The 18,913-nt window shown below is 44.4% G+C and overlaps 1 protein-coding gene across 6 annotated transcripts in view; it reads left to right on the top strand.

Annotated features, from left to right (window-relative positions):
- The first annotated feature begins 4,801 nt into the window (after positions 1-4,801).
- LOC101119303 (zinc finger protein 555) overlaps positions 4,802-18,913 on the top strand; it is a 25,464-nt gene continuing 11,352 nt past the window's right edge. For 3 of the 6 annotated variants that reach the window (XR_009600828.1, XR_009600827.1, XM_060416330.1), the window contains exons 1-3: positions 4,802-4,931; positions 12,488-12,614; positions 13,010-13,193. Coding sequence is in view for 4 of the 6 variants with exons in the window: in XM_060416330.1 (XP_060272313.1) it covers positions 4,929-4,931; positions 12,488-12,614; positions 13,010-13,193 (314 nt within the window). In the remaining 2 variants the exon portion in view is untranslated. Of the gene's footprint in view, positions 4,932-12,487; positions 12,615-13,009; positions 13,194-13,817; positions 17,041-18,913 lie in introns of those variants that run through there. The other 3 variants (XM_042250201.2, XM_004008623.5, XM_042250204.2) reach the window with 3 other exon arrangements.

Below are 18,913 nucleotides of genomic sequence, written 5' to 3'. Positions count from 1 at the left end.
GTATGGCATGGCGATAATAAACTTCAAATTTGTGATGATGATTTTTCCTGGGAAGAAACAGAGGGTAATTGGGTCTGGAAGGTAATACACAGGGCATCAGAACTCTATCTGCAATGTTTTCTTTCTTTCAAGAAAGCTGATAGAAGGAGTTCCCTGGTGGTCCAGTAGTTAGGACTCTGTGCTTTCACTGCCAAGGGCTGGGATTCAGTCCCTGGTCAGGGAACTAAGATCTTGCAAGTTACAGAGTTCGGCTAAAAAAAAAAAAAAAAATCTAATAGAATATGTGGTAAGTGTGTAGGATTTAATAGAGCTTAGCAGGAGATACATAAGTATTCAAAACATTATTCCCTGCCTATGCTGTATGATTCCATGCTCAATCGTGTCTGACTCTTTGCGACCCCATGGACTATGGCCCGACCAGGCTCCTCTGTCCATGGGATTCTCCAGGCAAGAATACTGGAGTGGGTTGCCACTTCCTTCTCCACTGTATTACTGAAATTGTTCAGAATAGCTTTTAAATGCTCCCCCTTCCCCCTGTGTTGTGGTTATTATTAAAATGTGCCTCCATGAGGAATGCAGAAATCAACTATGGATACTTATGGTTTGGGATAAAATTTCTAGTCAGAACATCATCTCTGCAAAAAATGCTACGTTTCAAAAACAAATATGCAGAGATGTTCTCAGCACACTGGTCCCATGATTCTGAGAGGTACTGTAACGTTAGCAGAGCCACGCTGAAGGAGCACATGGAAGATTCAAAAATACCTCAGGAAAGATAAACTTGGAAGATGAGTTATTTGTGCCACTTACTAAGCTACTGTCTCTCCTTCAGACCCATGCTATGAGTTACCTGTTGCTGCTGTAACAAATTAGCACATAGTTAGTGAGTTAAAACAGCCAGTTTATTCCTATCACAGTTCTGGAGGTCAGAAGTCCAAATTCAAGGTGCCAGCAGGGCTGGTCCCTCCAGAGGCTCCAGGGAAGCACTGGCTCCTGCTTTTTCCAGCTTCTAGAGGCACCGCATCCCTGGCTCATGGCCAGCCCTTCCCTCCATCCTCACAGTCAGCAGCACATCATCTCCTGTCTCTTTCTGCCTCTGACCCTCCCCCTCCCTCTTATAAAGACCCTGTGATGACACTGGTGCCCCTGGAGAATCCAGGGTCATCCCCGTCTCAGGGGCCTTGACATAATCTTTCCTGCAAATTTACAACCTAACATGACATTTACAAGTCCTAGTGCTTAGGATGTGGACATCTTTGGGGACCTTTATTCTGCTGGTTGCACCTACCCTTCAATGAAAGAGGAGAGTGAAAAAAGCTGATTCAAAACTCAACATTCAAAAGGTAAGATCATAGCATCTGGTCCCATCACTTCGTAGCATTAAATGGGGAAACAATGAAAACAGTGACAGACTTTATTTTCTTGGGCTCCAAAATCAGTGCAGATGGTGACTGCAGCCACAAAATTAAGAAGTTTGCTCCTTGAAAGGAAACCTATGATAAACCTAGACAGCATATAAAAAGCAGAGACATCACTTTGCAGACCAAGATCCTTATAGTCAAAGCTATGGTTTTTCCAATAGTCATGTACAGATGTGAGTTGGACCATAATCAAGGCTGAGTGCCAAAGAACTGATGCTTTCGAATTGTGGTGCTGAAGAAGGCCCTTGAGAGTTCCTTGGACTGCAAGAAGATCAAACCAGCCTATCCTAAAGGAAATCAAGCTTAAATATACATTGGAAGGACAGATGCTGAAGCTGAAGCTCCAATACTTTGGCCACCTGATGAGAAGAGCTGACTCATTAGAAAAGACCCTGATGCTAGGAAAGATTGAGGGCAGGAGAGAAAGGGAAGACAGAGGATGAGATGGTTGAATGGCATCACCGACTCAATGGATATGAGTCTGAGCAAACTCTGGGAGATAGTGAAGGACAGGGAAGCCTAGCATGCTGCAGTGCATGGGGTCACAGTCAGACACAACTTAGCTGAACACCAAGACCCCTTCAATTCTTAGCTTTGTGATGTGGGTGGAAACACTGCAAAGCTGGTTCTGCTTTGCCAGTAGCTTCTGCCAACTGGAGGGAGGGTGGAAGGCTGGAGAGGGGAGAGGGATTTGTCTGCACTGCCCCTTTCACTTCTTGCGTGTTTGAGGAATAATATCTCAGCGTGGCCTGAATATAGCTTGCATCATCTCTCCTTTTCTCAGATAACCACACCTGTTACTTTTCTTTCTTGTGACAATGGTTGTTTTGTGAATCATTCAGAAGACAGCCTCATTTTTTACCTTAACATGAAATGATATATTCTTTATGTGTGATGCTCACAGAATACATCTCTGAATATGTTATGGCAAACAAACAGGAGTGCTTGAGGAGGGTCATGCCATCGCCCATTCTTAAGTGTGTCCATGCTGAGTCATGTCTGGCTTTTTGTGACCCATGGACTGTAGCCCACCAGACCCTTTTGTCCATGGGATTCTCTAGGTAAGAACACTGGAGTGGGTAGCCATTCTCTTCTCCAGGGGATCTTACCCACCCAGGGACAGAAGTTGTGTCTCTTGCACTGGCAGAAGGATTCTTTACCACTTGAGCCCATTGGGAGGTAGGCTTCTAAATTCATCCCTATTTACTGAAACTCAGCATGCATCATTAATCCATATTTTTTAAAGTATATATTTGTAATCGTTTGTAAATTCAGTATTTTTGCCTTGAAGCTTTTTTATATGTTAATTTTCTGAACACTCATTTTTATGAAAGAATCTAAAACCTTTTTGAAAATCCTATAAAAAGGAATTTTAATTGTATTTATTTTGGGGGCATGCTGTGAGACTTACAGGATTTTTAGTTCCTCAACCAGGGAATGAATATGGGCTGGTGGCAGTGAGAGTGCAGTCCTAACCACTGGGCCACCAGGGAATTCCCTAAAAAGGAATTTAAAAAATTCTGTCTGTAAATTAAATGACAAGCAATATCAGAGTTTGGACATACACCTAACATCAAATGAGAGAATGTTTTCTGAAAGAAGCAGGCATATTAAATGCATTAGATGTTTAGCACCCATCTAGTAAGTGTATTAAGAGTTTTCAGGTCCATCACAAATTTCTATAAGCATTTTTGGTTGTTGTTTTATATCAGTTAAGGTAGGAATTCAATTGCCTCAGGGATATCATAGCCTTAAAAAACCTTTTAAAAAAATATTGTGGCAAAAACCACATGGGTTTCCCCGGTGGCTCAGCAATAAAGAATAAGCCTGCAACGCAAGAGACAAGGGTTTGATCCCTGGGTCAGGAAGAGCCCCTGGAGGAAGAAATGACAACCCATTTCAGTATTCTTGCAGGAAAAATCCCATGGACAGAGGAGCCTGGTGGGCTATAGTCCATAGGGTCACAAAGAGTTTGACAGGACTGAGCAACTGAGCACGCGGGAGGCAAAACACACATAACATGAAATTTACCATCTTAACCATTTTTAAGTGTCAGCTGCTAACAGAATTGTGTCTCACAGATAGCACATAAAGGTCCAAACAGAGCCAACCCTTTGCTCTTAAATACATGCACTGTAAAGTTACTTGGTGGATGTTTATTATAATTATTTATGGCTGCATTTAACAAACTTTTCATTTTGTTTGATGCTATTTACACTACTGTATAAAGGAAGCGAATGACAGGAAAAGTCCCACCAATAAATAAATAATCTTCATTTAATTGTGATTTACCTTAAGAATTATGTTATCATCCACTCTTCCTGAGAAGATTCAAAGGATAACGTGCTTTTTCGATGGCTATGATACTTAAGTGTTGCCGAGAGGCTAGGTATGAAAGGTGTTTCTAATGATTTTTTTTTTAAAGGTGGTATTAAGTACACTCACACTATTATATAATACCAGAACCTTTTCATTTTCGAAATTCTCTGGGGATACTCTAAAAACTCCATCAGACATAAATTTCCCTGCAGTGCAAGATGTACAGCTGAGGACTGTGATGTCTCACATCTGCGGATATGCTGAGATCAGTCCTGCACGGAGATGGGGCCTGTAAGTCTGACCTTCCACGGGACACAGTGCCTGGGTTGCTGACCTCAAGGCCCAGTAGCGAGGACGAGGACGAAGGGCGGGGCCTCCGAGTGTCAAAAGTCACACGTCAAAGTCAAGCAAGACCTCACTTGCAGAGTGTGATGTTATTTTTCACTGAGCGTCTTTGTTCTTAAGTTAAAGGCATGTTTCCACGGTGACCTTGATCCCTGCCCGACTTCCCGGCCCCAGAGGTCACCAGACACCCTCCTCACCCACCCTGTCCAGTCCTCTCTAGTCCTGGTTCTGGACAGGGACGCTCCTTGTGAAAACTGAGTCAGGACTTCGGGTCCAGGAGGAGGACCTGGGAGGACCCGCCCGCACAGGAGCGAGTTCTGTTCAGAGCCCGGAGCTAGTGGACAGTATCCCGAAGCCTGCTGCTGCTAAGTCACTTCAGTCGTGTCCGACTCTGTGCGACCCCATAGACGGCAGCCCACCAGGCTCCCCAGTCCCTGGAATTCTCCAGGCAAAAACACCTAGTCACTCAATAAGTCAGAGGGCGGGAAAAATCGGAGGCGTTCGGGCGGGGCCGAAGAATTGTCCAATCAGGGGCATAAGGAGGCGGGTCTCTAGAAACCTTCCAGTCAGGAGCCCCGGCAGTAAAAATATTCGAAGATTGCCCAATCAGACAGGTGAGGTGTGAAGTATCTCCCAATCACAATCCCTGATGAAGAGAGTGTCAGGAGCACCGTCCAATCAGGGCCGAGGGCGGGCACGCTTTCCTGCCCGAGTGCGAGTAGTTCTCTGGGGGCCTTGGCGCTGCTGCGCACCTGCCCCGCGGCCCCAGGTGTCAGGTCTCTGTGGCTCTCACCTGCCCGGGCCGCGGGGAGGACTCCCAGGAGAGCCCGGAGCCGGAAAGAGATGGTGAGTGAGCGGGGCCGGGCTCAACATCGGGAAGGGCTGATTTGAACCGGCTGGAAGCGGTCTCGGGGTGGGGTCCTGGCGTCCTGTCCGGTCCGCGCGTGTGTGTCAGCGGTCTCAGAACTACCCGGGTGACCCGATGCTCACAGGTGCCTTCTGCACGGGGCCCCGAGAACACCAGCCCCTGGTCGGTTCCTCCCAGCGGACAGTCTGCAGGGGCGGGCGGGGAGCTTGGGGAGACCTGCTTGGGGACCTTGGACTGGGAGGGGTCACCTGGTAGGTCCTTGGTCCTGAGTGACCCCAACTCCAGTCCTCATTTCTTGGAGGGACACTAGTCAGCTGACCGGACGCCTGAGGGGAAAAGGCAAATAATTCCTGACCCGTGGGTTCTCACAAGGGAAGTGAGAAAAACTAACGCCAAGGTCAAGGAAAGCCCACTATCAGGTGGGGCAGCACCCCTCAAACCATCACCCCCGCCCAAGCAAAATGCACAGGCGACACAGTGGGGACACTGCTGGTGTCCTTTGTTCAGAGAGCACTTCAGTGAGCGATGGAGGAGGGGTGCCCCACGTGGTGGCGTGCCTGCTCTTGACCCTTGGGTCATCTTTGTCTGGGGACCAGTACAGCCCTGCCCCTCCCTGGGTTTGTTACCTTGAAAAGATGTGTTCGCTTACTGGAACCTCAGATTTTTAGCAAGTGTAAAATAACGTCTAATAAATACAGCGGGAAACAGAAAATAAAATATTTTCAAAGGGGTGAGTTTCAGAAGAAAGAAAAAAAAGGAAATATCTGCATTCCGCTTGTTAAAAAAAAAATCACCTGTCTCTGGTAAGTTTCTGAGGTCTGTTCCTTTGAGTTAACAAATGGAATTCTGGGGCATAGCCTCGAAAGTTCTGGGGAGAAACATGTTAGAGAAATAGAGATTTCCCTTCCTGTACAGCTGCAGAGAAGTGAAGGAAATACCACATAGCATGATAGGTAAAGATGGTGAAGATTCACCCAAAAATATCAGATATTTAATTTGTGACAGTTGATGCTACTGTTGTTTATTATCTGCAATACACTTTGCTTAAATCTGCAATAAATTGTTTATTATCCTTGAAACCTGTGGGTATACACGGATCTTACTTAGACACCAGTTTGTCCTGTCCTTTGTGCTAAAGTATCTGTCATTTCTGCTTGGCTCTCAGTGGCTGCTCTGTAGTAAATCAGGTCTCCTTTTAGACATAGGTCTGCTTTGGACTCTATTCCTCAAGGTAGATCTAATGGCCCATTCCTCTGCCAGTTCATCCTGTCGGGAGTGCTGCTGCTTTAAAATCCTTGCAGTGTGCCAGTCAGGTTCTCTCCTAGTTCTTCAGAATATTTTGACGGTTTAGGGGCATTTGTTCTCATTAGGTTGGAAAGTTAGTATTTGATAAATCCTAAAAAAAAAAACTGTTTGGGGATTTCATGGGATTTTATAAACATCCTACGTCTGTCTTGGGAGGATTTATATTTTGGTTAAGAATGTGTGCCATCTTGTCATTTATTTCATTTTTCTTTGTTACTATCCTTAGTGTTTTTAAATTTTTCTATTTCTTTTTTCTTTTTTTTAATGCATTATTTATTTATTTATTTGGCTCCACTGCATCTCAATTGCAGCATTTGGGATATTTTAGTTGTGGCATGCAGGATCTAGTTCCCTGACCAGGAATTGAACCCAAGCTCCCTACATTGGGAGCTCAAAGTCCTAGCCACTGGACCACCAGGGTAGTCTAGTTATTAGATTTTTTTAATAGCCTTCATTAAACTTACTTTGTACTACTTCAGTTTGGTTTTTACCATGGTGTGTGTTATCTTTTCAAAGTGACCTTTCCTGGATCTTCCCCGGTGGTCCATTGGTTAAGATTCTGCGCTTCCAGTGCAGGGGATTGGGTTTGATTCCTGATCAGGGAAATGAGATCCCACATGGAGCATGGTGTGGTCAAAAAATAAAGTGACCTTTCCAATTTGCTGTTGCTTTTAATTAGAAAGGTAATGAAATTTGTATTGAGTTTTTATCCTGAGATCTTGTTCAGGATCTTATTCTATGATTATTGTTTTTTTTCTGTTGGTGTCATACACATACAGTTGTTTGAGTTAGACATTGAGACAACCTCTTTTCTAGTACCGCACGTTTGTGCATTTTCTGGACTGGGTTGCTAGTATAATGTTGACTAAGAGGTCAGCTGGCCACACTTCATTTGGATCTAATTGTCTTGGAGAAAACAGTTAATTTCATACAATTTATATGTTCTCTCTTTTTTTTTTTAATTTTTTTCTCATCTGTTTTCCTTTATCTAATCATGCATATTACCATCTGTTTCCTACTGGTAAGAGTGTTTTTTTATGTATGACTGTTGAATATCATAAAATGGCTTTCAGCAACTCTAAGATGATTAGAGGTAATTCCTGTGAGCTGATTTAGTGTTTTCTGTTGTATAAGATAACATCAGTGTAGGAAAATGTATATGACATATACAGTTGACAGAAATATTGGAGAAAAAAAAATCCTCTGTGAAATGAAACTCAGCCCTAAATGAACCCGAATGACAGGCCCCTCACTCTCCAAATTCAACCAAATAATATGTTGAATTATATCAAGATATATGTGTGTGTGTGTGTGTGTGTGTGTGTGTGTGTGTGTGTGTGTGTGTGTGTGTGTGCGCTTGTGTGCTCAGTCATGTCCAACTCTTTGTGACCCCAGGCAGGCTCCTGGACTGCAGCCTGCCAGGCTCCTCTGTCCATTTCTAGGCAAGAAAACTGGAGTAGGTTGCCATTTCCTTCTCCAGGGAATCTTCCGGACCCAGAGAGGGGGGAACCCAAGTCTCCTATGTCTCCTTTATTGCAGGCACTCTGGGTTTCTTTTTATAAGGGCACTAATCCCATCCCTGATCAGCTCCAGAAGGCTCCACCTCCAAACACCATCACCTTGGGGATTAGGTTTCAACCTGAATTTGGTGGCGGAGGACACAGACTTTCAGCCCATGGTAGTCCCCAAGACCACCCTGGCTTCACAGATTTACTTGGTGGCTCCCTGGCTTCAGTGTGTAGCCATGCTCATGGCTCTGATTTCTGACCATGGGAATAAAGCAGAGTCAGCAGGAGAAAGGTACTCAGGACAGTTCCTGAGGAGACTGAGTGCCGGATCTCAAGGTTCCCCACTACCCCCCAACAAAATCACACAGGACAGACTTCCTCCCTCCACCCACCACGTGCCATCCACCGGGAACACTAATGAGGGGCTCAGTTACCAGGGTTGTGTTGAGCTGGTCATATAGACACCCTGTGATTAGTCTGAACTGAGATTCCAGACTTCCAGAAGGAAAGCTGTTCTTCAGCATAAACTGTATTATTAGCATAAAAGGGCAGAGGAGCCACTGCTGTCAGGGTGGTGAGAATGCTGCCCAGACCCAAGTTCCCACATGCCAGCAGACGGCCAGCCCTGCATGCCAGGCTGAAGAAAGACTGGACAGCCCCTTGCCCTTCGCTTTGTCTAAACTTTTGCTTCAGCTCTAGGTATTGGTTTAACTTTTTTCCTCCTAATGCAGTACGGTCTTCTAACTCTTTTCCCCCACCCAAAGCTCACTTTGGGGAACTTGAGAGGCATTTCACCTCCTGCCCAGAAGAGAGCAAAAATCAGAGGTGTCACCTGGGCTGGACTTCGATTGTCCTCTCACTTGGCCAGCATGGCCACTGGCATATTCAGTGAGCTGGCCCTCCTGGAGTTGGATCGCTCATTTCCACCTTGATCAACTTTAAACCTCACATCAGGCAGTTCAGTCGCCCTTTCATACCCCAGATGACCCCATTGTCATCCGCTCTTCCTTCTTCCTCCACTTCCCAGACAGTGCTTTTCCCATATTTTAGTGAGTCTGGATTGTTTCAGCAAATTCCACTTCTGATGTGTCTGGTGACCACAGGACCATCTGTGGTTCTGCAGGTAGGACTCACGTGACTCAGCACAGAGTTGTACTCATGACTAGAATTTATCACAACAAAAGGGCAAAGCAGACTCAGCAAAGGGAAAAGGCCCATGAGGAAAAATCTGAAGAAAACCAGGTGCACACTTCTAAGAGTCCTTTCCCAGTGGAGTCACACATAACACCGCACAGCCCAGGTTGTGACAGCACATGAAATACTATTTCCTGGAGGCTCATTAGGGACTCAGTGCCCTGGGGTTTTTATTGACAGCTGATTGTATAAGCATACTGTGCCCAGCACGGACCCAAAGCCCAGATGCCCAAACAAAAAGCAGGTGTTCAGCATTAAATATCAGTTTACAGACAGGGAGTAATAATTGTGGTGTGAAACCTTCAAAAATTAAGTTCCCAGACGCTAGCCAAGGCCAGTCTTGCCTCCTCGCCAGCAGTCATTGCCAGGGATCAAGTTAAGGTTTGCAGTGTCCACTCTTTTCCTGCACGTTCAGTAGAGGAAGCACTACAGGCAACTCTATCGCAAGCAACTCACCTGACTCAAGAAGGTCCTATATAATAGAGATATTCCTGTTATGCTCTGGCATCAGAATTGTTGCAGAAGAGTGTTCTCTTTGCTCTGCTCATGGAATTGTCACTGGGTTGATGAACTTTAAAAACAAAACATGGCTTAAGGGAGGCATTCAGCTTAGTGGTTCTTGTGCTTAGGAATTGGCCCGACTTGCTCATGTGCCCACCAGGGGGAGGGACGTGGACAGAAGAGAAACTGAGAGTGCAGCCTCTAGGTTGGTTTGTGTGGAATCACTGTCTCCTGGGACTTGAGGCAAGGCAGTGTTTCCTGTGTAGGAAGGCACTGGAATCCTTTATGTATTTTATAGTCAAGGGTAAATTCTCTGTCAAATGTTTCTGATGTTAAAGTCCTTTGCAAAGTAGACTCTTAACCTTTTCCTTAAGGTCATCAAGGGTACTGTAGAAGAGCATCATGGAACGTGTGTGTGTGTGTGTGTGTGTGTGTGTGTGTGTGTGTGTGTGAGCTCAGAACTGCTGAGAAGTAGCACTGGCTCAGGAGTGTAGAGAACGTATGGAGTTCTTACTTCCTATCATTATGAAAATAGAGAAAAGGAGTAGAAACTGGGCTGGTGATAACTATTACACAGAAAAGTTAAAATTAACACTTATTCAAAAGAAATATTGTATTCAGCCAGCTGGACTCTCCTTATGGCCTGGAGTTCTTTAAGACAATATGGCTAGCTGGCCCTTGCAGCACACTGGGTTCCCACAGGCCCATTGGCCTCTCATATTTGGCTGGGGGAAGAGAAGGAAAAATGTCCAGTCCTTCATTGTATGTTTTTAAAATTTATATATTTATTTATTTACTTTTGCCCGCACCATGTGGCAGTGTGGGATCTTAGATCCCTGCCTAAAAATTGAACCTGTGCTCTATGAATTGCAAGTGCAGAGTCCTAAGCACTGGACTAGGGAAGTCCCACCTTCATTGTGCTTTTATTCCTTTGAACCTCATTCAGGCTGACCTTGAGCTTCATGTGCTTATGAATGGTGTGCTATAAGAAGCAGCTATAAAGTCTCTTGTATCACAAGGGGGTTGATGATTCTTAAAATGCAAATATTGTAATGGACACATGTATATGTATGGATGGGTCCCTTCACTGTTTACCTGAAATAATCACAGCATTGTTAATTAGCTGTGCATGCATGCTAAATTGCTTCAGTCATGTCTGACTCTTTGCAACCCTACAGATTGTAGCCTGCCAGGCTCCTCTGTCCAGGAGATTCTCTAGGCAAGAATACTAGAGTGGGTTGCCATGCCCTCCTCCAGGGAATCTTCCTAATCCAGAGATTGAACCCATGTCTGTTACGTCTCCTGCATTAATAGGTGGGTTCTTTACCATTCACAGCACCTGGGAAGCCCTTAATTGGCTATCAGTTCAGTTCAGTTCAGTCGCTCAGTCATGTCCGACTCTTTGTGACCCCATGAATCGCAGCACGCCAGGCCTCCCTGTCCATCACGAACTCCCGGAGTTCACTCAGACTCACGTCCATCGAGTCGGTGATGCCATCCAGCCATCTCATCCTTTGTCGTCCCCTTCTCCTCCTGCCCCCAATCCCTCCCAGCATCAGAGTCTTTTCCAATGAGTCAATTCTTTGCATGAGGTGTCCAAAGTACTGGAGCTTCAGCTTTAGCATCATTGCTTCCAAAGAAATCCCAGGACTGATCTCCTTTAGAATGGACTGGTTGGATCTCCTTGCAGTCCAAGGGACTCTCAAGGGTCTTCTCCAACACCACAGTTCAAAAGCATCAATTCTTTGGCACTCAGCCTTCTTCACAGTCCAACTCTCACATCCATACATGACCACAGGAAAAGCCATAGCCTTGATTAGATGGACCTTAGTTGCAAAGTAATGTCTCTGCTTCTGAATATGCTATCTAGGTTGGTCATAACTTTTCTTCCAAGGAGTAAGCATCTTTTAATTTCATGGCTGCAGTCACCATCTGCAGTGATTTTGGAGCCCCCCAAAATAAAGTCTGACACTGTTTCCACTGTTTCCCCATCTGTTTCCCATGAAGTGATGGGACCAGATGCCATGATCTTCGTTTTCTGAACATTGAGCTTTAAGCCAACTTTTTCACTCTCCTCTTTCACTTTCATCAAGAGGCTTTTAGTTCCTCTTCACTTTCTGCCATAAGGGTGGTGTCACCTGCATATCTGAGTTCCAGAAAAACATCTATTTGTGCTTTATTGACTGTGCCAAAGCCTTTGACTGTGTGGATCACAATAAACTGGAAAATTCTGAAAGATATGGGACTACCAGACCACCTGACCTGCCTCGAGAAACCTATATGCAGGTCAGGAAGCAACAGTTAGAACTGGACATGGAACAACAGACTGGTTCCAAATAGAAAAAGGAGTACGCCAAGGCTGTATATTGTTACCCTGCTTATTTAACTTCTATGCAGAGTACATCATGAGAAACGCTGGGCTGGAAGAAGCACAAGATGGAATCAAGATTGCCGGGAGAAATAATTGGCTATACTGCAATATAAAATGTTTTTGATATTAAGAAAATAAATAAAAGTTTTTAAAAATGGAAATATTGTTTCATTTGTATAGTACTTTCATTTCTCCAACATGATCTGAATCCTTTGGTTAAAGAAGAGTTAAGACTTGAAGTGGTTGCAGTAGAAATGTAGATGTTAGTTGTAGTGGTTTAGTTGCTAGTCATGTCTGACTTTTGCAACCCCATGGACTGTAGCCTTCCAGGTGCCTCTGTCCATGAAATTCCCCAGGCAAGAGTACTGGAGTGGGTTGCCATTTCTTTCTCCAGGGGATCTTCCTGACCCGGGGATCAAACCCAGGTTTCCTGCATTGCAGGTAGTGTTCTGCTTTGCAGGCAGATTCTTTACCAACTGAATCATTAATCTATGAGGGTGGGAATGTGGACATAAAGTTAGGAGGTGTGTTGACTGAGTCACAGAGTGAATGTTTGGTGACCACAAAATCTTGTTTGAGCTTCCTGTGACTTCAGCCCAATTGCTGAGTGTCATGAATCACATCCAAGCTCCTGTACACATTTTGGTTGTTTCAGGACTCGGTGGTCTTCGAGGATGTGGCTGTTAACTTCACCCTGGAGGAGTGGGCTTTGCTGGATTCTGCTCAGAAGGAGCTCTACAGAGACGTGATGCTGGAGACCTTCAGAAACCTAGCCTCAGTGGGTAAGAATGATGTCATTCTTTCACTTAGTTGTTTAGAGACAAGCATATCACACATCACTGTTCTGAGATGTAGAATGTAGAAAGGAAGTATGTTAACTAATAAGACAGATGTGGTCACAACTATCTTAGAATCTACCCACAAAAAATGTGAATCTATGTATTAAACTGAGTTTTTCTTTCTATAAAGAAAGCTCCCTTAGTATCACTAGTAGATACAGGTTTCATGGGGCATTTTAGAACCTTGAGAGAATTTTACTGTGTTTATTGAAGTGCTCACCATTTTGACCCCTTGTACTTGTTTTTGATGAAGTCTTGACATAGATAAATGCCTCAGTTTCTTTCTCGGCTAACAGGTACTTTCTTTCTTGTAAGATTTGTTCCCTTTTTGCTTTCAGATGATGAGACTCAATGTAAGGCCAATGGGTCAATTTCTCAGCAGGATATTTATGGGAATAAAATACCCAAAGAACATAAAATATCAAAGTTCATTGGAAATGATTCCTGGCCCTTTGTCTTAGGAAAAATTTGGGAAGAACTCAGCATTGAAGATCAGTATACATACCAGAGTAGACACCCAAGGTGAGTTGCACTCAGAGAAAGCAGTACTTCAGGAAGGAATCTTAGCATGTTATGAAGTTTAAAAAGCAAACAAAGCATAAGTAAGCCTAGGTCAGATTTGTTTGTTCATAGAGATTTTCATGAAGATTTTTTTTTTAATTTGACATTGATGTTGTGTTAGAAACAGTTGAAAACAATCAGCTGGAGAGATCATGTTTAAGAAACACTTGTTTCTGTAATGGTTGCAGTTGAGCCCCCTTTTGTGGCATTGAGTTTATTCCACTTTAAAAGAAGTCAAATCAGTGAGAAAATTTACCCATTCAGTGAAATCCGTGAAAGTGTAATCCTTGTGTGTATGTGTGTGTGTGTGCTCAGTCATGTCTGACTCTTTGCAACCCCACGGACTGTAGCCCACCAGGTTCCTCTGTCCATGAAATTCTCCAGGAAAGAATACTGAAGTGGGTAGCCATTACCTCCTCTAGAGGGTCTTCCCAACCCAGGGATTGAACCCATGTCTCTTGCGTGTCCTGCATTGGCATGGAAATTCTTTATCACTGCACCACCTGGGAAGCTCTGTAATCCTTGTACTTACTAATATATCCGTATTAGTCAAACCATTTATAACATGCTTCTCATGTTTAACAGAAATCATGTGGTGGAAAGACTCCATGAAAGTAGTGATCAATGTAAGGAAGGCTTCAGTCAGATTCCAAATCTTAACCTGTACCAGAAAACACTCACTGGAGTAAAACGGTATGAATACAGTCCATACAAAAAAGCCTTCATGCATCGTTCACTCAAGAATCACAGCACTGCTTGTACTGGACATAAACCGTATCAATGTCAGGAATGTGGGCAGGCCTACAGTTGTGATTCACACCTAAGGACGCATGTGAGAATCCATAATGGAGAAAGGCCCTTTGTATGTAAATTATGTGGAAAAACCTTTCCGCGTACTTCTTCCCTCAACCGGCATATCAGGATTCATACTGCTGAGAAAACCTATGAATGTCAGCAATGTGGGAAAACCTTCATTGATTTTTCAAGTCTTACTAGTCATGTGAGAACTCATACTGGAGAGAAACCATATCAATGTAAGGAGTGTGGGAAAGCTTTCAGCTACTCCTCAACTTTTCGAAGACACATGATAACACACACTGGAGAGAAGCCCTATAAGTGTATGGAATGTGGGGAAGCTTTCAGCTACTCCTCAACTTTTCGAAGACACATGATATCACATACCGGGGAGACACCACATAAATGTAAGGAATGTGGGGAAGCCTTCAGTTATTCCTCAGCTTTTCGAAGGCACATGATAACACACACGGGAGAGAAGCCCTATGAATGTAAACAGTGTGGGAAAACCTTCATTTATCTCCAGTCCTTTCGAAGGCATGAAAGGATTCACACTGGAGAGAAGCCTTATGAATGTAAGCAATGTGGAAAAACCTTCATCTATCCCCAGTCATTTCGAAGACATGAAAGGACGCATGGCGGAGAAAAACTCTATGAATGTGACCAGTGTGGAAAAGCATTCAGCCACCCATCCTCCTTTCAAGGACACATGAGGGTGCACACTGGAGAGAAACCTTACAAGTGCAGTCAGTGTGGGAAAACTTTCAACTGGCCCATATCCTTACGAAAACACTTGCGAACTCACACTAAAGAGAAACCCTATGAATGTAAACAGTGTGGAAAAGCCTTCAATTTATCTGCTTGCTTTCGAGAGCATGTGAGAATGCATCCTGGAGACAAGTCTTATGAATGCAAGCTATGTGGGAAAGCCTTCTACTGTCACCTCTCCTTACAGAAACACATGAGAAGGCACACCGCTGAGAAGCTTTATGAATGTGAGCAATGCCAGAAAGCTTTCAGTTGGCCTGAACTTTTGCAACAGCATGTGAGAACGCATACTGCAGAGAAACCTTACGAATGCAAGGAATGTGGTAAAGTTTTCAAGTGGCCCTCATCCTTACCAATACATATGAGAATGCACACTGGAGAGAAACCATACGAATGTAAGCAGTGTGGGAAGGCCTTCAGCTGTTCCTCATCCTTAAGAAGACATGCAAGGATACATACTGTGGAGAAACACTACATATGTAATGGGGAAAATCCTCCTGCAAATGAATTCATGCACAGTGCTTCAGAAAATTCACATGAGGAGAGAAATCTTATAAAAGTTGCAAATCTGGTATTGCCTTTATGAGTCCCTCGTCGTGGAAGTGGATCCATATTGAGTGTACTTCTAGTTCTTTTTGATGAAAATTAATTGTTAAAGTACTCTCTTAACTATAGTACATGAATTTTGTAGGTAGTGGGGTTTTTTTTTTAATGTTTTAGGAAATAAAACATTTATCTTTCCAGTTGGACTCATGGTGATTTGCAGTGTATTTTTAATATATACACTATATAGTTTAGAGCAACTACCCAATGTGGGGCTTGAACCCATGACCCTGGGATTAAGAGCCCGATGCTCTTCTGACTGAGCTAGCCAGGCAGTTAAATATATAGTTTAATATCTTAGTTAAAATTGTCCTTTAAGGGGTCATTGGAACAATGACATTGTGGTATTTGTTGGAATTTTCCTACTGGCTTAGTGTAGCAGATACTGGATAATCAACCATTACATATTTTCCACCATGGTATTGAGACAGCCTTTATTTATTTAGGCCAGTGGAGCCTTATTCCATTTTTCTTAAAAATAGTTGGTTGCTCCTGCTAAGTCACTTCAGTCGTGTCCAACTCTGTGCAACCCCATAGACGGCAGCCCACCAGGCTCCCCCGTCCCTGGGATTCTCCAGGCAAGAACACTGGAGTGGGTTGCCATTTCCTTCTCCAATGCATGAAAGTGAAAAGTGAAAGTGAAGTAGCTCAGTCGTGTCCGACCCTCAGCGACCCCATGGACTGCAGCCTTCCAGGCTCCTCCATCCATGGGATTTTCCAGGCAAGAGTACTGGAGTGGGGTGCCATTGCCTTCTCTGAAAATAGTTGGTAGAAATTTGTAATTATGCAGAGCTCTTCAAAGTGTATAGTCTCATGTGAATTGTTACTTTTACGCTTTGCTTTGTCTTCACTTGTGATTGTGAATTAAAACTAGGTTTTTTATTTAAGAGACACTTGTGATGTGACCATGAGATATCAACTTCTGGATTGTGTTACATCAGCATGAGTAGTGTTAGGAACTACAGTTCTCCAGATCCCTTCCCTTCATGATTCTCTGTCCAAATATACCAGAAGCCTATTGATGTGAGATTTGGAAGGCAGAAGTGAAGCCGTTACTAAGGATTTGCAGTTTGTTGTTGTTGTTTAGCCACTCAGTTACGTCTGACTTTTTTGCGACCCCATGGACTGTAGCCCACCAGACTCCTCTGTCCATGGGATTCTCCAGGTAAGAATACTAGAATAGGTTGCCATTTCCTTCTCCAGGGGATCTTCTTGACCCAGGCATGGAACCTATGTCTCCTTCATTGGCAGGTGGATTCTTTACAGTGAGCCACCAGAGAATCTATAGATATATTTACTTAACACTAAAATAACCCTTTTGGTTTTCTAATTTATATTTTGAGGCATATTGTTGGGGAAAGGTCAAAGAGCTGCTTCTAGAACTGTTCCTTAAGATAGTAAGCCTGAGGCAACACTCACTCATGGAGGAATTTCAGAGATTATTGCTGCTATCAAGTCCTGGGGGATACAAGGACTTTTTTTAAACTAAACTTTTCTTTCAGTTTGGTTGTTATAAAAGCTATGAAAGGGGAGTTTGAAATATCACAATCCTTTTTAAGGTGCTTTTTTAAAACTTGTGGTTGATTTACAATGTTGTGTTAATTTCTGCTGTATAACAGTGATTCATTTATATATGTGTGTATATGTGTGTGTATTCTTTTCATTTTCTTTTCCATTATGGTTTATCACAGTCACTGAATATAGTTCCCTGTGCTATAGTAGGACCTGGTTGTTTATTATTATTGATACATTATTATTGACTGAAGTCCTTATAGGCCAGGGCTGAAGTTCCAACTTCAATGCCAGGTATTTTAATTGGCAAACAACCTGATACTCTATGAACCACATACACCCAAATCAGGTCATATGATTTAATTCTATTTGTGGACTTCCCTGACAGTGCAGTGATTAAGACTCTGTGCTTCCACTGCAGGGGCACAGGTTCATTCCTGCTTGGGGAACTAAGATCCTTCATGCCACATGGTGCCCCTACACCCCAGCCCCACCCCCTCACCCCCCGCCAAAAGGTATTTGTAAGTAATGCTCCTTTGCCCACCTTTGTCTTCAGATTCTGCAAGTGGCTCAGCCTCTATGGCTATGTCATAGAACCACAAAAATCTGATGCATAGCAACCCAGGTTGGTATCCCCTGGGGTATCACCCCAGGCCACATGGCCCTGAAACCAGGCCCTCCAGAAGCTGCAGGAGTCATCATTTAAGAAATGTATCTAGGGCTTCCTTGCTGGCTCAGTGGTTAAGAATCCACCGGCCAGCGCAGGAGACATGGGTTTGATCCCTGGTTCCGGGAAGATCCCACGTGCCAGGGAACAATGAAGCCCATGGGCAACAGCTACTGAGCAGCAAGTGAAGCCGCTGCAATGAGAAGCCACTGCACTGCAACTGGAGAAAAGCCTGCTGCAGCAAGGAAGACCCAACACAGCCAAAACTAAATAATTTTAAAAAATGAAATTGTCATAAAAACAAGTATATCTGATTTTTAAAAAAATCTATAGACTTATTAAAGAGGAATCTTATTCACAGAGTGCTGCCAGAGGACTGAGGCTCGGGCCTAAGATGGGCCAGCGTCTCCAACCACAGAGCAAAGGGCTTTTCCCATCTGTGTGAAGAGGGGAAGCAGGATGAAAGTCGGGCTAGTGAGGGGCTAAGCGGATTCTGAGACCAGCAGGATTGGACTGGGGTCTCCTGGGTACCTTGTCTGGAGAAGCTGACCAGGGGCTTGTTCAGAACCTCACTGTTGCTCAGACAGGGGTAGGAGGTGAGGAGCTGCGATCCAGAGTTCCCATTCCCTGTGGGGAGGGAGCCTGATACCGTGGGTTATGAAATAAGACTCAAAAAGAATTTGGTCAAGCCCAGATTAGGAGCCGGGTCAGGAGAGCGGGGCCTCCTGGTGCCAAAGGCCACACATCAAACACGGTGGGATCCTGGCTTATACGCGGACATGAATGTCTTTGTTCTTAAAGAAATGGCACAGACCCACAGTGACTTCACCCCTGGACCATTGGCCCCTGAGGACACCAGGCTCTCCTATCCCATCTCCTCCAGTCCCGATCCTGGACAGGGGTCTCTCCGCAGGGCAAGTTAAGTCAGGACTTCTCGGTCCAGGTCCACCTGCCCGAAACAAGTTCTGCTAGGAACCGACGTCCCGGGCTAGCGAGCCCAGGTATCTAGAAGGAGGCCGTGCAGGGATGGGCTGAAGCCGAAAACCACACTTCCGCCCGGCATAAGTACCTGACGAAGGTTCAGACTAAACAGTGAAGCCTGGAAGGTCAGGGGAGGCGGGGGCGAGCCCAGAAGAATAACCAGAACTGCTGGGAAGGTATCAGAGTAACAGGTCTGAACAACTATCCAATCAGGGCCCGGATCTTGCCTGAGTATTATCCTTTCGGAGTCCGGGGGTGAGTGTCGGGAGTACCATCCAATAAGATCGCCACCTCCCGGAGGACCATTCAATCAAGGGCTGCGGGGGCGGGCGTTACGTACACAAGAAGCGTCTGG

Source organism: Ovis aries, chromosome 5 (assembly GCF_016772045.2).
Source record: "Ovis aries strain OAR_USU_Benz2616 breed Rambouillet chromosome 5, ARS-UI_Ramb_v3.0, whole genome shotgun sequence".
Lineage (NCBI taxonomy): Eukaryota > Metazoa > Chordata > Mammalia > Artiodactyla > Bovidae > Ovis > Ovis aries.
This window is presented reverse-complemented; position numbering and strand designations above follow the sequence as displayed.